Genomic DNA, 19,726 nt, shown 5'->3' on the forward strand with positions numbered 1-19,726 from the left:
GCTTTGCTTTCTATCTGCTTGTTTCATATACTAATTAATAAGGCCATAAACAAATTAATTGCATCTAATCCTTCTTTATCATACGATAAAGCCATTTCTAAACCTTGAATTTTAACTCTCTTTATTCAAATATAAGGATTCCAGACTGAACGTTCAAAACTAAGTCAGCACTCTGGTTCCTTATGTTGAGTTTTATGAAACTTCATGTCTTAAAAGAAGAGAGATCTGTTATACACTATGATGCTATGAGGTGCTTCAGATACCTTTTCACAACTGACAGGAACAAGTATGTTGATCTATGTATCAAGAAATGTATGTACTTAAAGGTTATCAATTTCTTTAATATTAAAGTCATACATTGACTTCCTCTGCTAAAATCCTTGGGATTTTGGTTTAGAACACATGTACTGTATTATGCACAGACTGTCTTAATCATGTCAGTAAAACTAAAACAAAAAAACACCCCACAACTGAATTTCTGCTTTCATAATTTCTGCACATCTTAATTTCTATTTACAGTATAAATGTGGTACAGGGCATAATATACATCAAATCTTTGGATATTTATTTATTTGTTTGTTTGTTTGTCTATCTATCTATCTTATCTATCTATCTATCTATCTTATCTATCTATCTTATCTATCTTATCTATCTATCTATCTATCTTATCTATCTATTTATCTATCTATCTTATCTATCTATCTATCTCTATCTATCTCTATCTATCTATCTATCTTATCTATCTATCTATCTATCTATCTATCTATCTATCTATCTATCTATCTATTTGCATAAAGAAAACAAAAATGTGTTATCCAACTCTACCAGCAATCACTTTGTTTTCCCAGTTGCAAGTTTTTGCTTTTTTTTAATGGGCCATTTTATGAATTGTTCTGAGGGGGGGGGTGTCCTTTGAGGTATGAAAGTTCTGAATACTTTTGAAATATTCCACAGAATTTTTTCTCTGGCAGGTTTGGGCATAAAAAAGACTGTATTTGGGATTCCATTTTGTTCTGCATTGTTAAAAACCTACTTTTTCCTACACCCTTATCATCTTTAGTGTCTCAGTGAATCCTTATTTAAATTTTGATATATCGCTTCACTGTACAATGTATCTTACCTTAGGTTCCTTTCCCTCAGTGCAATCTTGGCAACTTAAAAATGTGTGGCTACAACTCCCAGAATTCCCCACCCAGCATTTGTCTGTTTTAGCTCTAGTTTCCTTCTTGAGTTGAAGTCAACATATCTTCAAGCTTCCCAGGTTGAGAAACACTGCCTTGCCTTACTTGCCTTTTTTTTCCTGCCAGAAAAGTCATTTTCCCGTTACGCTTATGGCGTAACCTTCCTCTAAATTGCTTTGGCCTGCCTAAACTCAGGCTTCCAACCATGCTCTTGTTCCTCAGAAGGCAGAAATATACAAAATGTAATGTTTCCAGTCATCTGACGTTGCATGAGTGGAATAACCTTGGTGTTCCCCTGAAAACCCAGAATTAAAGTTTCAGGAATTACATGGAAGTATCTAGGGACAAAAATAGAAGCAGTCCAGAAATAACGTTTATAAATAATAATAATTACCTCTAGGGTGTCAACCCCCATTGAAAAATGCAATTAGAGCTAAAGCAGACAAATGAATTACAGATTTAAAAATGATTACTCAATTATTCAGATAATTATTTACAGTTCTTATTTTTATAATACTATAATAATATCTGTGGCCTGATATTATCAGTAATATTTAACAGTAGTTCTACTTATAGACTTAATAATACAGGGCATTAAATGATTTAACTACCTATTATTGTAAATAAATTATTGATAAGCTAAATTGGAAGAATAAAGCCATACTTAAAGGTAATAAATATAATGGTGGGTTCATATATCATATATTGCCTCAACATGATTTTCTATACCACTTATTTTGAGTGATAGGTTGCATGCAAACTAGGTCATTATAGGTTAAGAAAAATCCCCCAATAACTTTTATTTATTTTTGGTCTTTCAACATCTCATTTCATGAGCATTTGCTTTCTGAGTTTCATACATCCATACAATAGCCTTAACAATATACAGTGATACCTTGTCTTACAAATGCCTCTTCATACAAACTTTTCAAGATTCAAACCCGGTGTTTAAGATTTTTTTACCTCTTCTTCTGAACTATTTTCACCTTACGAACCTAAGCTGCTGCCATTGGGATGCCCTGCCTCCAGACTTCCATTGCCAGCCGAAGGCTCCCCTCGCTGTAAAACCCCACCTCTGGACTTCCATTGCCAGCAAAGTGCCCATTTTTGTGCTGCTGCGATTTCCCTGAGGCTCCCCTCACTGGGATTCAAAGCAGCACCAGCAAAAATGAAGGGAATCCCAGCAAGGGGAGCCTCAGGGAAATCAGAGCATCGCAAAAACATAGAAGTCCAGAGGTGGGGTTTCCCAGGGAGGGGAGGCTCAGGGGGATCCCAGCAGCACAAAAATGGGCGCTTCACTGGCAATGGAAGTCTGGATATGGGGTTTCCCAGTGAGGGGAGCCTCAACGAAATCGCAGCATTGCAAAAGCACGGAAGTCTGGAAGTGGGGTTTCCCAGGGAGGGGAGCCTCAGGGGAATCTCAGCAGCGCATAAACGGGCACTTCGGCTGGTAATGGAAGTCTGGAGGCGGGGATTCCCAGCGGCGTAAGGCAAAAGGGGTGAGTTTTTGGCTTGCACGCATTATTCACTTTTCCATTGATTCCTATGGGAAACATTGTTTCATCTTACAAACTTTTCACCTTACGAACCTCATCCCAGAACCAATTAAGTTCGTAAGACAAGGTATCACTGTATATAGTTTTTAAATAGTTATAATTCATTAACATTTTATTTTTAATATATCTCTCATGTTTCTTTTCATCTTAATATCTATCCTTTAGTCTTTTTCTCCTCTTATTTTATTTCTATTTTAATTCTCTTTTCTTTCCCCTTTTTTTTACTTTTCTCCTTCCATTCCAATAATCAAAGATGTGGTCTTTTCCCACATTGTAAATTTCTAATATACATACATACATTTCTAACTCTAAAATGTTTTGCTTTACTCCGCCATATCATTCTTACTCTTTAATACAAACTGATTTTATCTTCTTAACAATTTATTCTATCACTTTATCACCTATCACTTTATCAGTTCAAAACTAATTCTTATCTTTTATGTCCCATACAAATCAAATTTCATTTCAAAATTACCAATCTTCATATTTTCTATTGTTATTTTATAGTTCCATTTCTACATGCTAGTTCATGCATATGTTTAATACAAGTTATTTTTTCCACATCATGGCTCTTCTATATTCATATCTTACATTCAAAAATGTTATTATTTTTTATTCTTATCATCACAAAAACAATTTATTCAAAATTATTTAATTCTATTATACTACGTTAACATACACATTCTTATTCTTTTTTATCCCTTATCTTCTACCCTATTCCATATTTTAATCCTCTTTTTCTCTTTTAAGGTTGCCTCCCCAAAGTTTTTTTCAACTCTTTCATTTCTAGTCTTAACTCCATTTTTTTGCTGTACTCTTTCCTTCCTTCCTCCCTTATTTTGAGTGATATGCTATATGCAAACTAGGTCATTATAGGTTAAAAAATCATAGCTTTTGAAAAAAAATTGCTTTACTGTTCACATAGTATTATGCATGAACAGAATTTATATTACATAGTCTAATTTAATCAGTAAAGGAATTTAGTATAAACTGTAACAAAACTACAGTCCCCATTTGAAAACCTAACAATTATGATTGTTATAACGACTCTAATGAGTCTCATTAGAAAAAGCTATAACAAATGTGGTGAACATATAATTGGTTTTCCCCCAACACAGCCTTATTGAAAGCATTTTGAATAATATGGCTTTTCATTATCCATTAATAATTAAATAATTATAATTTCACATAAAGAGGAATAATTCATTTTAGAAAAACTCTTTCACAATCTAATGGCATTCTGAAAAATAACAGGATGGTAATATACCTTACACTTTAACATTATACAAAAATCAGTGAGACACAACATTTTCTTCTTTTATTTTTTATTTATTTATTTGTCAAAAATGTACAAGATAACAAGTATAGGTATGAACATAAACATGAAGAAAGTAAATACAGATAAATGGGGACAGTAAGACGTGGATGGTAGGCACACTGGTCCGCTTATGCACGCCGCCTTCATGCACTTCTTAAGAATGGGGTGAGGTCCACAGAAGACAGTTTGAGATTGAAGCTGTGAGGCTGCAACAATGGAGTCGGGTAGAGCATTCCAGGCATTGACCACTCTGTTGCTGAAATATTTTCTGTAATTGAGTTTGAAGTGGTTTACCTTGAGTTTGTATCAACTGCTTGCCCATGTATTATTGTGGTTGAAGCTGAAGAAGTCATTGATAGGCAAGATGCTGTAGCAGACAATTTTATGTATTAGGCTTAGATTGGACTTCAGGCAGTGCAGTTCCAGATTGTTCAAGCCCAAAATTTCAAGCTTGGTGGCATAGGGAATTCTATTGTGAGTAGAGAAGTGGAGTACTTTTCTCGTGAAATACCTCTGAGCCTGCTCAATTGTGTTAATGTACAATATACAGTGTGAGTTCCAGGTGGATGAGCTTTATTCAAGAATTGGTCTGACAAAGGTTTTGTATGCCCTCAATAGCAAAACAATGTTACCAGAGAAAAGGGTTCACAAAATTAGACTAACAATGCTTAATGCCTTTTTGGCAATGCTGTTACAACTCTGCTTTGAGACAAATAAGTCCTTGACAGAGTGAGGGTCGTCTAGGAGATCATTTCCGCCCAACTTGTACTTGGTGTTCTGATTTTTATTGCCAATGTGTAGGACAGAGCATTTATTAGTTGAAATTTGGAATTGCCAATTGCGCAACCATTCTGACACATAGTCAAGGTTGCTTTATAGGGCAGCAGCATGGTCAGTGGTATTAAATAATTTTACATCATCAGCAAAGAGGTCTCCCTTTTTAAAAATAGGCATGACCGTGCTAATGATCATAAGTCAGGCAAGAGCTGGTTCTGAAAGAAACCTCATAGATTGCACATAAAGGTTCAGCTAGGGCAATGGCAAGCTTTTTCAGAGTATAAAATGCTCCTTTTTACACACACCCCAAAAAAGAGGGTAAAATGTGTGTGCGTCTTATATACAGAATGTAGCCCTACCCATCCACCCCCACACTTTGGTTTCTGCCTGCCAGCAATTTTATCTCCTCGCAGCAAACAACAGCAAAGCCTGATTAGCACAAGCCACTGATTATAATCAGTGATAGATAATTAGATAATTATCTATCTCCCAACACTCAGCTGATTGATTGAAGTTGCCAGCAAACCTACCTGCTAAAATGAAAGTGAAACTAAAACTAGAGGAGGCAAATTACTGGAGGGAATTACTGTGCTGAAACTGGCTGTTTGCTTTTTTGTGCAAGGAGATAAGTCAATAACTATAAATGGCTATAGAATGTTCAAATTATTAGACTTATTTTAGACTGCTTTATTACAAAATGAAGTTTTTGCTATTCTTTGCAATTTTGCAATTCTTTGCTATTTCTATGGGTCAGGCACAGATGCACAGAAATACACAGCAAACAATGTATATTATCTGTGCTGTTTGCAGTTCGAAAAATTGCTGGAAGGCAAAGGCCATTTTTCCTTGTTTTCCTCCCCCACAACTAAGGTGTGTCTTATAGTCTGGTGCATCTTATACTCCGAAAAATACGAAAAGCACACAATCCATCAGGGCCAATAGATAAAGATGGCTTTAAGTTACCTAGTGCCGTTTCAATGTTATCTACTTTGAAATCAATATGTAGTAAATCGTTACAATTTTTTATGGTACATCTAGGAAATAGGGGGCAGCAGCCATTGCTGTCAACAAAAACTGAGCTGAAGAACATATTGAAGAGGTTGGTTTTAACAGCTTCATCGTTACAATCTTCCCTGTTAGATTATTCTGGGAAGGGATAGTTTTCAAGTCTTTAAGTCTTTATAGAAGGCTCAGGTAGAGTTTAACAACTTTTCCTCCACAATGGTAATTGGTGCATTCTGCCTTTATCTGGCAGCATAAGACTTTATAGCAGTTTTTAAAGTTAGTTACGTAGCCAATTTCGTTTTCTCACCAAAGAGATTTTTTTAAAATTGTAACTTTCTTATTGTTATGGGTAATTTCATTTGGGTTGGGGGGGGCGTTTGGCTTTGCTTTGCTTTAGGGGTTATTTTTGGTCTATATATTATAATTGTTGTTGTTATTATTATTTATTTATTTATTTATTTATTTGTCAAACATCTATAGGATAATAGTAGTTTGTATAAACATAACATAAATTTTAAAAAGTAACGACAGTAGATGCTAACCATTATCTCACAGTGGAGAAAATTATTTTTGTCCTATGCCACATATTATTAATTCCAAGGTTCATAATGCAGAAATCATGCAAAGATAAAGGTATTCTGTCTTTCCACGGCATGTATTACTGGAATGAAAGCACCTCATATGAACACCAATTAAAAAGATCCTCAAGTATCACTCAAAGTAGACAAATTATCATATTTGTTTATGTTCATAATCATATTTTTCTATTTATAACTTTATCTGGTCTCTTTTCTGAATTTGTTTGCAATGAAAGGTACATAAAATTTGCATATGTAAAAGTTTCACATGCATCTTTGTGAAAGTTAATGTACAAAATATTTGGAAACAATGATCTTTAATATAATGTGGTTTTAGGTGCACACCTTTTCTTTATATATGGATTTTTGCACAGATCTCTCTTGCTTTCTCTCTCCCTTGAGTTGTAAAGTGCTTCACAAAATTTGCAAAAATTATGTATACTGATTATGTATAATTTTCCAGTAATTTGGATGTAGATTCAGGAACCGGATAAAAAATTATATTCTGCTAACTGATGGGAAGAGGGAATATCTGCTTCAGAAAAGAAAAGAAAAAATCTTCAAGTTGCATTAGTCTAAATAATTTCTAAAGCCCTATTTTTATCCCTAATATTTAACAGAATTAACATGATTTATTTATACACTCTCGCAAAAGCAATCTTGAAGATTTTAATCTGAGTAGCAAGGTAACCAATAGTAATGAGTTTGCAACGATGTAGGGACAGGAATGGATCAAGCAAAGGATGCATCCTGACCATCTAATATAGGCCTCCTGAGGTGGGCATCTTCCAGAAAGGTTGGCACAGAGTGAATGAGGTCAACTGAGGCACCATATAAAGGATAGTCCATAATATGTTCAGTTTATAAGCTCTGGTGGGTCATTGAACAGAAAAAAATCCATTGCTGTTTCCATGGGGTAGAAATGTGTTCCAGCATTTACACAATTCTTCCTTCTAAACTATTAGATATCTCATAGGACGTTCCTTAGCCATTGGGATCTTGGTTTGCTTTTCCATAATAGTGGTGAACACTGGAAGTGGGGTGAAGGGTTTGCCTCCTGTCCTCTCAGGTGATTTAATGACCTTTCGTTCTTCTAGATCTAATGCTGGATGATGTAATAATGGACAGCTCAGCCAGTGCAGTGCCAGGTACTGGGATGTCCTTGCCGTCTTTGTCTCACGTGACTTTTCATGCTGTGTGACTTAACGGCTGGCCATGGGTTCTTTGAGCCATCTCGCTAGACCGTGTGTAGTGGAAGGTCTTTCTTTGCTCACTCTCTACTCTGCATGCTTCGTTTTGTTGTAAACATCTACAGGCTTGACCTATCACTGACACAATTAATTTGGGATATTTATATGTTGTCTTGGTTTTCCCATCATTTTATTTCTCATCGTAAACATTGTCCTCTTTTGCTGTTTTCAGAAAGAGATTTTTGGATGATGTCTGGGTCATCTATTTTAGAGCTATTCTATATGCTCAGCCATGCAATGTTCTACTTTTAAACAACTTGGCCCTTTATACAAAATTTGTGGATCTGATAGGCTCTGCCTCTCCTAAATAATTATTTTTTATAGCTTGCAATACCCATGCTTTTCCTCCAGGTTCTCTGCATGTTCCTCTTTTTTTCTTCTTCTGGACTTTGGAGAGAAGCAGAGAGAGAAAAAGAGAAAGAAACACAGTTCTCATCTCCCACTCTCACTAAAATTTAAGGAAATTTAAATGTCCTTCTAAAAATCTAGAATAGAATCCCATTGTCCTTAGGAAAGGTTAACCACTGGAGCAGTGGTTCCCAACCTTTCTAATGCCGCGACCCCTTAATACAGTTCCTCTTGTTGTGGTGATCCCCAATCATAAGTCTAGCTCTAATTCTCCCAACAGAGCTTGAAGCTGATTGGCAAGAAGGTCAGAGGGACACCCCTAATGTAAACACCTGATTAGTTGGATTGTAAAAATATGTTCCAAGGCGCCAAAATAGAAGCTTTAGTTCCTAACACCATGGGAAATTTGTCTTTTCCCAGAGTCTTAGGTGACCCCTGTGAAATGTCGTTTGACCCCCAAAGGGGTCCCGACCCCTAGTTTGAGAACCACTCCATTGGAGAGTCCTTTTTTGCCTTTCTGAACCCAGTGTTCGTCACGTTAGAAAAAGGCAGTTTATATTTGCTTAAATTCTTCTAGCATAGCAATAGAATCAATCCACCATGGAAGGGGTTAATGTAATCACTCTACTTCTAATCGAATCAGGCCTAACTGCTTTTTCCTATAGATATCTTGGGTATACCTTATATTCAAATTAGGTTAGGATAGTAAATTTGATTCTACCTTATGACCATCAGTCCTCTTCATTATCTCTGAGGCTGCAAGGATAGTATCTGTACATGGAATATGTATAAGGCATGGGAAGAAAGACTCTGGCTAATATTACCAAAGCCACATGTTTCATTGTTATAATAAAAAAACTTTATACTCTTGTGTCATAATATGACATTGTATATAGAGGAAGGGTTCATAGACTGTTTGCTGACTAATTTCTCAGTTCCAGTCCATGTACTGAAACATGGACTTAAGATGGTTAGTTAGACTACAGTCTGGATATCTAAGAAGGGATGCTAACTGGGGTGGCCATGCTTATGAGGTAAAATTCTTTCCTCTGGCAATGGAGGGAGGGAACAACAAGAGCCAGGCCTTGCCTTCCAGCCCCAGTTGTCTCCTACCCAACACATTTGGAGAAGAAATTCAGACAGAGAAAGTATAAAATGATCCCATTGGATAGCAATGGAAGGAAGGTGACAGTGGAGTACTGTATTCACAATCTTCACACTTTAAAAAGTAAATTCTCCCTGGGTACCAACTCCTAAACCGGGGGGGGGGGGGGGGGGCTAAGAGCCAAAGTTCTTAATCATGACAAAACAGCTTGCTCTGCAATACAGTTTGAAGTTTAGAAGAAAAAGAACCACCTCTACCTTTTGAATCTTGTAAATTATTTTAGTTTAATACTTTTCCCCAGTTCATATAAATTTACTAACAATTTCTTGCCATTTTTAGTGTTGGGCGAACCGAACCCACACAATTCGGGTCCTTACCGAATTTTGTGGTGTTCGGCATGCCAGACCCAAACCCAAATTTTTTTAAAAAAATTGTGCTTCAGTTCAGCGTTCATGCCGAACACCGCAAAAGCCACCACCTGGCTGTCCTCTGCTGAGAAGAGGAGGAGGAGCCGGGTGCCGGTGGTGGCGGAGGAAGGCGAACACCGGGGAGCTGTCGGCTGGTCGGGAGGCTGGTCGGGAGGCACAAAAGGAGCTGGGGAATCCCACAAAGAGATTCCGGGGGCGGAGCTTTGACGTCACGTATACTGGCAGGTTGCTAAGGACGCCAAGGTGATCACTTCCTGGATTCCATGGTCTTTTCATGTTAAAAAAAAATATTTTTATGAAAAAGGATGCCGCAGCGGCGCCGCAAGCAAAGGGAGGTCCTTTCATGTAAAAATATTTTTTTTATTTTTACGTGAAAGGACCTCCCTTTGCTTGTGGCACGGCTGCGGCGTCCTTTTTCATAAAAATAAAATAAATTAAAATTAAAAATCTGTTAAAATAAAAAACGATGGGATTCCGGGGGCGGAGCTTTGGTGCCACAGACTGTTCGGGTTCGGGTTCAGCTGAACTTTGCATGAAGTTTGTCCAAACTTGCCGAACCTGAACACCGTTGGGTTCGCCCATCACTAGCCATTTTCCCTCCCAAATTTCTTAAGAGAATTTTACAAGTGCCGAAACCAGCAACCATGTGCTTTGCTGTGGAGTTGACCTTAATGGCTACTTTGCTTACATGAAAACTTGTAGCAGAAATAAATAATAATGCAGTTCAGTATCAAGGAAGAAAATTGGGAAGTAGTCAGTGGCTACTGATGTACTAGCTTGAGGACTAATGCTGCCTTGAGAAGAACATAGGAAAAGATTTATCTTCCTGGTCCATTTTTGAGGTCTTGTCTTAGAATTGAGTTGACATAGCAAGTGTTTATTTATTTGTTTATTTAATTTGACTTCTATGCTGCCCAATCCCGAAGGACTCAGGGCGGAGTGTTAGTCATATGAAGGACAACCATGAGTACTATTTTATAATTTTGATGTATTACAGCCTCCCACTCCAAAAGAAATTGGGTGGATTACAACATCTAATATGCAATTTAAATCAATTAAAATAATAACAAACAAACACCAGTGAAGCAGATAACAGCTTAGACACACATAACAATAAAATAAATATGGCAAAGCTTTCCTTATCATAGATGAACATCTTGTCAGTTCTAAATGAGAAGACATGCTCAGAATTTACACCTTTGGAAAGCCAAGATTTACAACATGAATTTGACAAACGAGCTGAGCAGCCCATAACCAATTAGCAGGGAACCTTTTTCAGGTTGGTCAATTACTTGATGATGCTGGCAGCTAAATGGGCACAGTGCCTCTTCAAGTAGGGTGTCCTATATCACTGTACCTGATGTGCCAAGTTCATCTGAAATGCAGCTCTAAGAGAGAGAAAAACGATGAAAAAGAATAAAAGACATTTGTCCATGTATTTTGACTTAATTAAAATTGACCCAGCTTGTTTGACTGAATCCTAAATCTCCTTAACGTTACCATTCCCTAAATTTCATTTCAGTGTGTTTGTGTACCTACATTCTCTGTATGGGTGGGAGGCTAATCTTGGGTTTCCTTTTGGACAGATATTGGGAAAACATCTCATAGATGTGCAATTTCAGTGTGGTTAAATAATCATTGTTATGTTTAGGTATATATTTGAGTGTTTCATTAAGTTTTGAACATGTTGGGTTCAAACAGGGCCATTCTTCATGGCAGGCTCAGAAATAATCTCATAATTCTTGGCTTTTGTATGTATTATTTTCAAAGCAGTACTTGGTGTTTTCTTTGCTGGCATTAGTGTTCTCGTACGTAATCGGCAGTGTTTATTACTGTGAATAGACAGCATCTAAACATGTGTGTTGCAAGGAAACAAGGAATGCTATATCACCTTGTTCAAACTTTCCATACTCAAATGAGTAATTTGTACGTGAAAATGCAGGTTGGCTATTTTTGCTTTTGCATTTTGCAAGTAGTTGTATCATGTGGGGAAGTATGTCTTATCTTTGCATAATCTCTTTGTGTTGATTGCTGGTTTGGAGTGGATATTTCAGTTTTTGGAAGATGCTGCCTCTTATAACTAAAAACCTCAATGGGAATAATTTAACCATTTTCCACTTTGCTTTTTTTTTAAATGTCATTTACTAAAAAGACTAATAAATCTACTTCTTTAAATGTCAATGTTCCTTCCATGCACATCTCCTTCTACTTAATTTTCCCTGGACAGTTTGTAAATCCAGCTGCTTAGTGATATTGCTTCCCTGTGACCTCTCTGCCATTCTATGAAAGCTTGAGGGAGCATTCAACTCCCTGCCTGAGAAACATTAAGCAACCAGTCACTTCAGGTGCCATTCAAAATGATATATAAATGCCAATGCTATTAGACAGCTGGTTACAGCTGCCACACCAGATCTTTTCACAGCATCATTCTAGAAAATTTATGGGGAAGAAAAAAAAAGAAGAATCAGTTTTCCTGGCTTCAGGCTATATAATGAATAAAAGAGAGCTTTCCCACTGGTACTATGTGTGAGTTGGATGGCCATATAAATGTATTTAATTCATAAATATTCCAGTCACAAGGAGGCTAAGGTAATAGGAGCAGGGATATATATCATTGATAATATGATCACATTTTAACATTTCTCTCTGGTGTGAACATTAAATAAAATAATAATAAACATTTGGGGGGGGGGGCGGAATTGACATATAGATCTCCACATGATTTGAGCAGATAAATTACCTGCTAGGAACATGAATAGATATCTGTAAACCAACTGCAGGTAATGGTTACGGGGCAGATACTTTGCTATTTATAGAAAAAGCAACTTTGTTCTGATTCTACTTTTTGACGGAATCAGGGTGAGTTTAAATCAATGCATTGTCCATTCCCTTTCCTCTGGGCCATAATATAGCAGCTTGATTTAAAACCTGTTTTGGTCATTTGCCAATATCTGGTGTTTATTGTGGGCTTTTTGGCGGATATCTCCTAGTTGATGCATGTTCTTACTCAATCATTTTATCTTCCTTCCTCCCTTTTCTCTCCTTTATCCACACACATATAAACACACAGCACCCCACTGGTTTCTCAGTGACAGGATGCTATCTCAATTTTTCTAGAATCTTCCAGACTAATTGCAGCATCCTGTCATCCTTAATCCCAATGTATTGTAGTAGTACTTGTGATATTGTGTTATTTGGTGTGATTCATCATTTGAACAGGTGTCTGTATTTCCCAAGACATATATGTACAGGTACTAACAATGCTGTTTTGAAAGGGGGGCATGGATTTAAGGTATCTAAAAGATGTCTAAGTACCAATATTTACAAATAACCATACCTCTGGCTTCTTTATATCTCCTAAAAAGAAATAATATTGGTATTTGGAAGTAAGGTTCCCTGCCCACCTAAAATCAGGAGCTGTTAATTTAAAAGCCACAAGAAGCATGGTGTTACTATGTGTGGTGCTTTTGCAAGGTAAAATGTATAATTTCTACTAATATGCATGATTGGAATGTGAAATATGACAAAGCTAATGGTTAACAAGATTTAGAAGCAGGGCTGACTAAATACCATATTAATAACATTATTGGCAGATGCAGAAGCCTTAATAAGCTACGGCATTACAAATTTATCAAAATAATTCTAATTGTAACTTTTAAAAAAAACAGATAACAGTGAATGCCCTTGAATCACAGGGCAGGATATTAGTTACAAATACACGGTGAAGACAGACTAAACAAAGTGTTGGAGGAGAAGGGGGATGTTGGGATATGCAAGAAGCTGCTTTTATCATTTCAAAGTACATCCCCACCCCTCCAAATCTGGAGAATTGATAGTCCAATCTCCTTGGGTATCAAAGGGAAAATCCAAAGCTGATAGGATCAACCCCATTTGCCAATGCCTAAGCTATCATTGATATATGCCAGCCTACTTTATTCAAAACTGTTTTGCAAGTGTTTTAAAACATTTTCCTTTTTTTAAAGTGAATGGAAAAACAGATTAAAACACACATGTCATTTGGGGGGGAGGATGGAGAAAGAAAATAAAATAAAGTGAACTTGTCACCTGAGGAGGCATATGGGAGAGGCAAGCCTGATAGTGATCTGGGATTCATCCAGTAATGGACAGCCAAAATTTTTACTGCCACACTGTGGGTGTGGCTTATTTTGTAGGTGTGGCTTGGTGATCATGTGACCGGGTGGGAGTGGCTTGCCAGCCATGTGATCAGGTGGGAGTGGTTTGAACGATCATCATCGTTCAAGTGAACTGTTATTGCCGCACGATGCCTTTTCATCTCAGCTATGGGCAGAGTGAGGGCTTCACAAGGGAAAAAGACTGCAGCCCAGACCACTTCGGCAGGGCGCAGCTCTCCTGGCCTTGGGAGATGACCACATGAGGCTGGAGGGGAGCCAGGCAGGAGAGAGGGAAGCTTGTCTGAGGCCAGGTAGGAGGAAAGAGGAAAAAAGTGAGAAGCGTGCAGCAGCAGGGGGAAAAAAGGGGAGCCAAGCTGAGACCGGTAATCCAGGAAGTTACTGCCGCTGGTCAGCTGGAGCTGTGCATGCAGCTTCCTTTCTGTCAGCGGAATTGCATTCCACCCCGCCCTGCCTGCTGCCCACCCCTGGATTCAGCATATGATAGATCAATAGATAGATAGATAGATAGATAGATAGATAGATAGATAGATAGATAGATAGATTAGATTAGATTAGATTAGATTAGATTAGATAGATTTCCAGAACTATCGATCGATTGATCGATCGATCTATTTATCGATCGATTGATCTAGTGATTATACACACACACACACATACACACACACATATATACATACACACTGTCAGAGTATAAGCCGCACTGAGTATAAGAAGCACCTTGATTTTAGAGATGGAAAACAAGGAAAAAAGTATTCTGAACCAAATGGTGTAGTAATATATTATTAAATAAAATACCAGGGTAGCAGAATACTTTTTACAAAGATGTATACATCAACTGCCATAATTCCTCCTCTAGTCATGTCAGCTCAGGAATGGGAGTTGAAGTCCACAAGCCTTTAACTCGCCAAGTTTAAATACTCTTGCTTGTGTTGTATGGTTTTTAACGATGGGTTTTAGATGTTTTTTTAATATTAGATTTGTTATATTGTTACTATTGTTGTTGTGAGCCACCCCAAGTCTGCGGAGAGGAGCAGCATACAAATCTAATAAATTATTATCATTATCATTATCATTATCATTATCATTACCATTATCATTACCATTTTCATTATCATTTATTCTTGCGCCCCTAATCCCTAACCCCGGAGCTTTCAAACTTGAAGGGTTTTAAGACTAGTGGACTTCAATTCCCAGAATTCCTCCTCCAGTCATGCTAGATGAGGTAATTAGAAAGCAAAAACAGACCTATTTTGGGGTAAAATGGGCCATATTTTGCCTGTTTTTTCACAAAAATTGGGTGGGCAGGTGGTCTGGGAAGCTTGCAGGGAGCTCCTGAGTGCTAGAGGATGGCAAAAATGTCTTCAGTTATTTTTCGCCCATTTTTTAACAAAAATTGAGGCATTTTTGCCTTCCTCCAGTCCACAGGAGCTCTCTGCAGGCTGCCCAGACCCTTTGCTTGCCCCATTTTTGTGAAAAAAAATGGGTGCCAACCATAGTTCCCTCTAAGCTGTGCAGTGAGCAATCGCTCACTTAAAAATCATCATCAACTCAGAGTTTTCCAAACCTGCCCAGAAGCCGAGAGGGAAAGAGTGAGAGGGAAGGAGAGAGAGAGGAAGAGAGAGAAACAGATAGAAAAAAGAGAGGAAGGAAAAGAGAAAGAAAAAGGATGGGAGTAAGGAAGAGAGAAAGAAAATCAAAATCTAGTTTGAAACTAGCTCAACTATTTAAGTGGCATTTTGATATTGATAGAGTTGCCCTATTATGAGCTCACTGTTATAGACACAGAGTACAGTATTTTATTTTGAAATTCTGTGAGGCAAAACAGGGTGGGTTTTTTATTTATTTGTTTGTTTTGTTTATTTGTTTATTTATTTATTCATTTATTATTTTTGTGCCGCCCAGTCCCGAAGGGACTGCCGCTCAGACACTATACTTTTCCGCCCCCCCCCCAAAAAAATTAGAGGGAACACTGGTGCCAACCCCTAGCACCCAGGAGCTCTCTGAGGTGGGGAGTGGGGCTTCAGGACTGCATTCGGTGTATAAGGCACACTGACATTTCCACCCTCTTTTGGGGGGGGGGGGGAAGGTCCGAAAAATATGATATACGTTGTGTATCCTGTGAAACTGAATTCGCCCTGCAAATGAAATAACTTCCCTGTGCCTTTATTTAAATACAATGTCTGTCTTCACCCACAGCATAAGGAATGGGAAATGAGCAGCCCTGCTTATAAGATTATGCTACCACATGCTTTGTTGCTACGCAGGTAACATTTGCAATCTCAGTATAAATCCCTGCTATATATTATAACAGCCTCTTTTGTTATTGTTTGGAATTAATCTGCCAGTCAGAGCTGAACCCTTGGATGCCAGTGCAATTATTCATAAATAAATTGTCCCAAAGAAAAGACAGAAATTGTGACATTTTTCCCCTGCCTGACTGTGAATTATGGATAAGCATTGAACAATAAGAGATCAGAAAATTAGAATAGGGCTTTTCTTTGAAATTATAACTTGGTTCATAGCCAGGGCCCCAGTTCATAACTTAATTTTATTCAGATATTTTAGTTAATTTCCTCTTCAGAGTTTTGCATAATGCCATTGAGATATCTCCGTTTTTATGGATATTTATGCAGAATGTTACAGTTCTGATGAAAGTTGTGATTTAGCCAGCTACCAACCTGTCTAGATTTTTTGTTGTTCTTTTTTGAAATGTATTGATGTATTCATCTTAATAATAATATGTCTCAATGTCCATATTATAACATGGCATTCAGGATCACACAGCATATAGACTAGCAGCAAGTAATCTCTGCTGTGTCTTATTTTGAAAAACTGGTGCAAATATTTAGGGTCATTTGAAGAAAACTCACACAGTACAGTACAAGACTTTAATTCTCGTCAGTTCCCAAAAATTAGAGTCTCAAGAATATTTTTTTTTCTCTTCAGCAAATAAAACAGTGGTTACTCCTGGTTCTGTGAACCGATAGCAGCAGCAGCGGGAGGCTCCGCCCACCCACCCAGGATGCTTCTGTGCATGTGCAGAAGTGACGCACGCACAAACATGTGTGCAAACCGGTAGCAATAGGTTTAAGAACCCACTACAGAAGTAAGAGATATGCAGTGTCATTCCTGTTTGAAAAAATAACCCTATATTCAGCCCCTTATGTATCTAAACAATCATTTTACTTAGAGAAAAAATATTTGTCCTGCCATAACCTGATGTAATGTGATGAGTACTGACAACTTCACAAGTATCATGCACATCTGATTCTTTTGTATCAAATAAGATGGAAAGATAACACAAATCGTTTATTTATATGGAGGGATCTTCTCTATATGTGGAGCTATGATTTACTTGAGGTTGGCAGGTAGAAACAAGACTATCCTCCTACCATGTGAAAGGACCACTGAGTCCCATTAATCCCTAAGAGGGAATCAGAACATCAACATTTTAGGAGAGAGGAGGAGACAAGCTAGATGACTTCTACATGCAAAACTATTAACTCCTAAATTCAGCTTTTCTTTATAACCAAAAATAGCCATACTTCCCCCACCCCAAATGAATTCTTACATTTGCTCAGTGTTGCTAAATACTATTCAATTCCCTTGGTTCAGTCACATTTATAACCAGTTGATCGTTTAATCACAGGCATAATATTATTTCTGACATCTTCAAGACAGTCCTTTTCATTTAATGTTGCATTATAAGGCCTCTTTGAAAATTGCCCTGAATTATAGACTTGACATTTCCTCATTAGAGATTAGATGTATAATGAGTTTATCTGCTGGAACATTCAGGGTCGAAAGAGAAAGATATCATCCCTGATGCAGCCAAACACCAGAGATTAACCAGAACGGCTGCATTTTAGCAATCGCCCTTAAACGGAAGATCATTTAATTCTGAACATCCACACAAAACTGTTTTCCTGAAACTGAGAACAGGGTGTTTCCACTTTTTTTCTCTACTCCTTAAGCATGTAATTTGAAATGCTCTGCGAGGTGTCTTTTTTAAATTTTTCAGATATTTTACAAATGTGTATCTCCTTATCCCTTTTAAGTTTCAGTATTTTACTTTAAAACGCTACCCCACACAGTATGCTTCTATCTGTTCACTGTCTTAAGTGCACTAAGTTCTTGGCTACACTGTAAAGCACAAGCTTGACATATACAAGGTTCCAGGTTATCTGGACATTGTAGAACAGAAGATGTATGTCACAGATATGCAAACATTCCATCACAGCATTGAATGAACTCTACATGCAAGATTACTATCCTCTACTATTGTCAAAAGGCTTCATGTATTATCTCCAAATTGTCCCAAATTCGGATCTCAAGAGTTTTTTTTACGGTTTTCAATATTGCATGCTAGTATGCTTCGAGATGCTGTTATTATGTATAATAGATAGGTCACACGCTTCCAAATCTGCTAGGTTTTTTCTTCTACAGCAATTAAAAAGAAAATGTAATCCTTTTTAAAATATATATATTTTGATAGCTGAAATGAAACTATTCTTCACTCACCTTATATCTAGTCACAGAACTCTGGCTGTTGTGCATGTGTTATTGGAATTGCTCAAACAGGTATATGATTGTACTGCCTTGCTGTGCATTAATTACAGTAGTTTGTAAACATATTTGCCCTGCCACACCCCTGTGGGGGGAAGAAATGAATCTGAAAACCAGTGCTGAATGTGGCCCTAAGAAAAATGGATTGCCTTCTGAACTGCTTTTTACTTTTTTACTTTTCAGAAGCACAGTGTAAACCATACTACTCTGATTATTCTCGCTTCCGACTTCTGATTCACCAAATGTGCACCACCCATTATCTGGATTTATTCATCACAGGGGTGATTGGCCTCAATGTCATCACCATGGCCATGGAGCATTACCACCAGCCCAAGGTAGGATAGAAGAGTATTGGTCAATGGTGGATATTGGCATCATTGCTAGAAGGAATTAGAATTGCACCTCTGTTAATTAAAATTGGTAGCGAACTCACTATCATGATAAGCTGATGGAGAGTTATCAGCTCTTATTTAACTACATAGTGTCCTGTTCTGCCCCAGCTATGGACCAGAGAAAACATAGTACACATGCAGTTAGTTCAAACTTATACTTAATTGATTAACCACTACAAATAAACTGGCTTAGTAGTGTTCACACACAAATAAATCTTAAAGCAGTCTCTTCTTGAAAAAACCAGCTGTTAATTATACATCATTAACAGTTGGCATAAATCCATACAGTCATAAAAGTAAAGATAAGTAATTAGTCCTGGATATCATAGGAAGCTTCCAAAGGTTAGCAAGATGCCTGGAATCAGTCCACAAAACAGAAGCCAGAACAGATAAGCCGAGCAGAGGTTTTCCAAACAAGAGGCACACGATCGAACTAACTATCAAACAAGTTGTTTCCTGCAGCGTTTTTTCCATCTTTATCATTCCTTAGGTAAGCTAGGGGAGTGGCCAATTAGCCCCAAGCCTACTCCCAAGGAGACCTCCTCCTGAGTAGCCATCCCTGCTTTTTGTCAGCTCTGCGTGCTCATACATAAGAAGGGGCTCCTCATCTTCTTCCTCATCACTGCTGTGAGGTGCTAGAGGTTCCAAAGGCCATGGCTGAACCTCTGCCTATGGATCCAAGTCCTTGCCAGCTTCCTCACTGTCTGACTCAAGTGCCAGCTGCACAGGCTGCTTGACCATCACCTCATCGGCCTCATCTCAGATGGGATCCACTAGCAGCTGCATGGGCTGCTAGTGAATCACAACATGTCCATGGAATCTTATTTAAATATGATACATTATTAGACTCAGAGAACATACATACTTTCACAAAGCATCTTACATATTATATTACATGTCTCTCTCTCTCTCTGACTCTGTCTCTCAGATGTATGCATGTGTATGCGCACACACACACATACACACACACTCATGCCTGCACTTTTAAATATATGTTGATATTTTTTCCAAGAGTTACATCATACAGTATTTACAGATGGAATCAATTCATAGCCAAATCCATGAAGA

The 19,726-nt window shown here is 37.6% G+C and overlaps 2 protein-coding genes across 6 annotated transcripts in view; both read left to right on the forward strand.

Annotated features, from left to right (window-relative positions):
* Nucleotides 1-19,726, forward strand: part of CACNA1G (calcium voltage-gated channel subunit alpha1 G) — a 393,060-nt gene that overhangs the window by 328,052 nt on the left and 45,282 nt on the right. For all 5 annotated transcript variants that reach the window (XM_070740004.1, XM_070740005.1, XM_070740007.1 and 2 more), the window contains exon 25: nt 18,450-18,601. In XM_070740004.1, the coding sequence (XP_070596105.1) occupies nt 18,450-18,601 (152 nt within the window). The remainder of the gene's footprint in view (nt 1-18,449; nt 18,602-19,726) is intronic.
* ABCC3 (ATP binding cassette subfamily C member 3) overlaps nt 965-19,726 on the forward strand; it is a 221,676-nt gene continuing 202,914 nt past the window's right edge. Inside the window, exon 1 of the mRNA XM_070740012.1 lies at nt 965-971. The gene's annotated coding sequence lies outside the window, so the exon portion shown is untranslated. The remainder of the gene's footprint in view (nt 972-19,726) is intronic.

The sequence above is a fragment of the Erythrolamprus reginae genome, chromosome 2 (genome assembly GCF_031021105.1).
Source record: "Erythrolamprus reginae isolate rEryReg1 chromosome 2, rEryReg1.hap1, whole genome shotgun sequence".
In the NCBI taxonomy this organism is placed as follows: domain Eukaryota; kingdom Metazoa; phylum Chordata; class Lepidosauria; order Squamata; family Dipsadidae; genus Erythrolamprus; species Erythrolamprus reginae.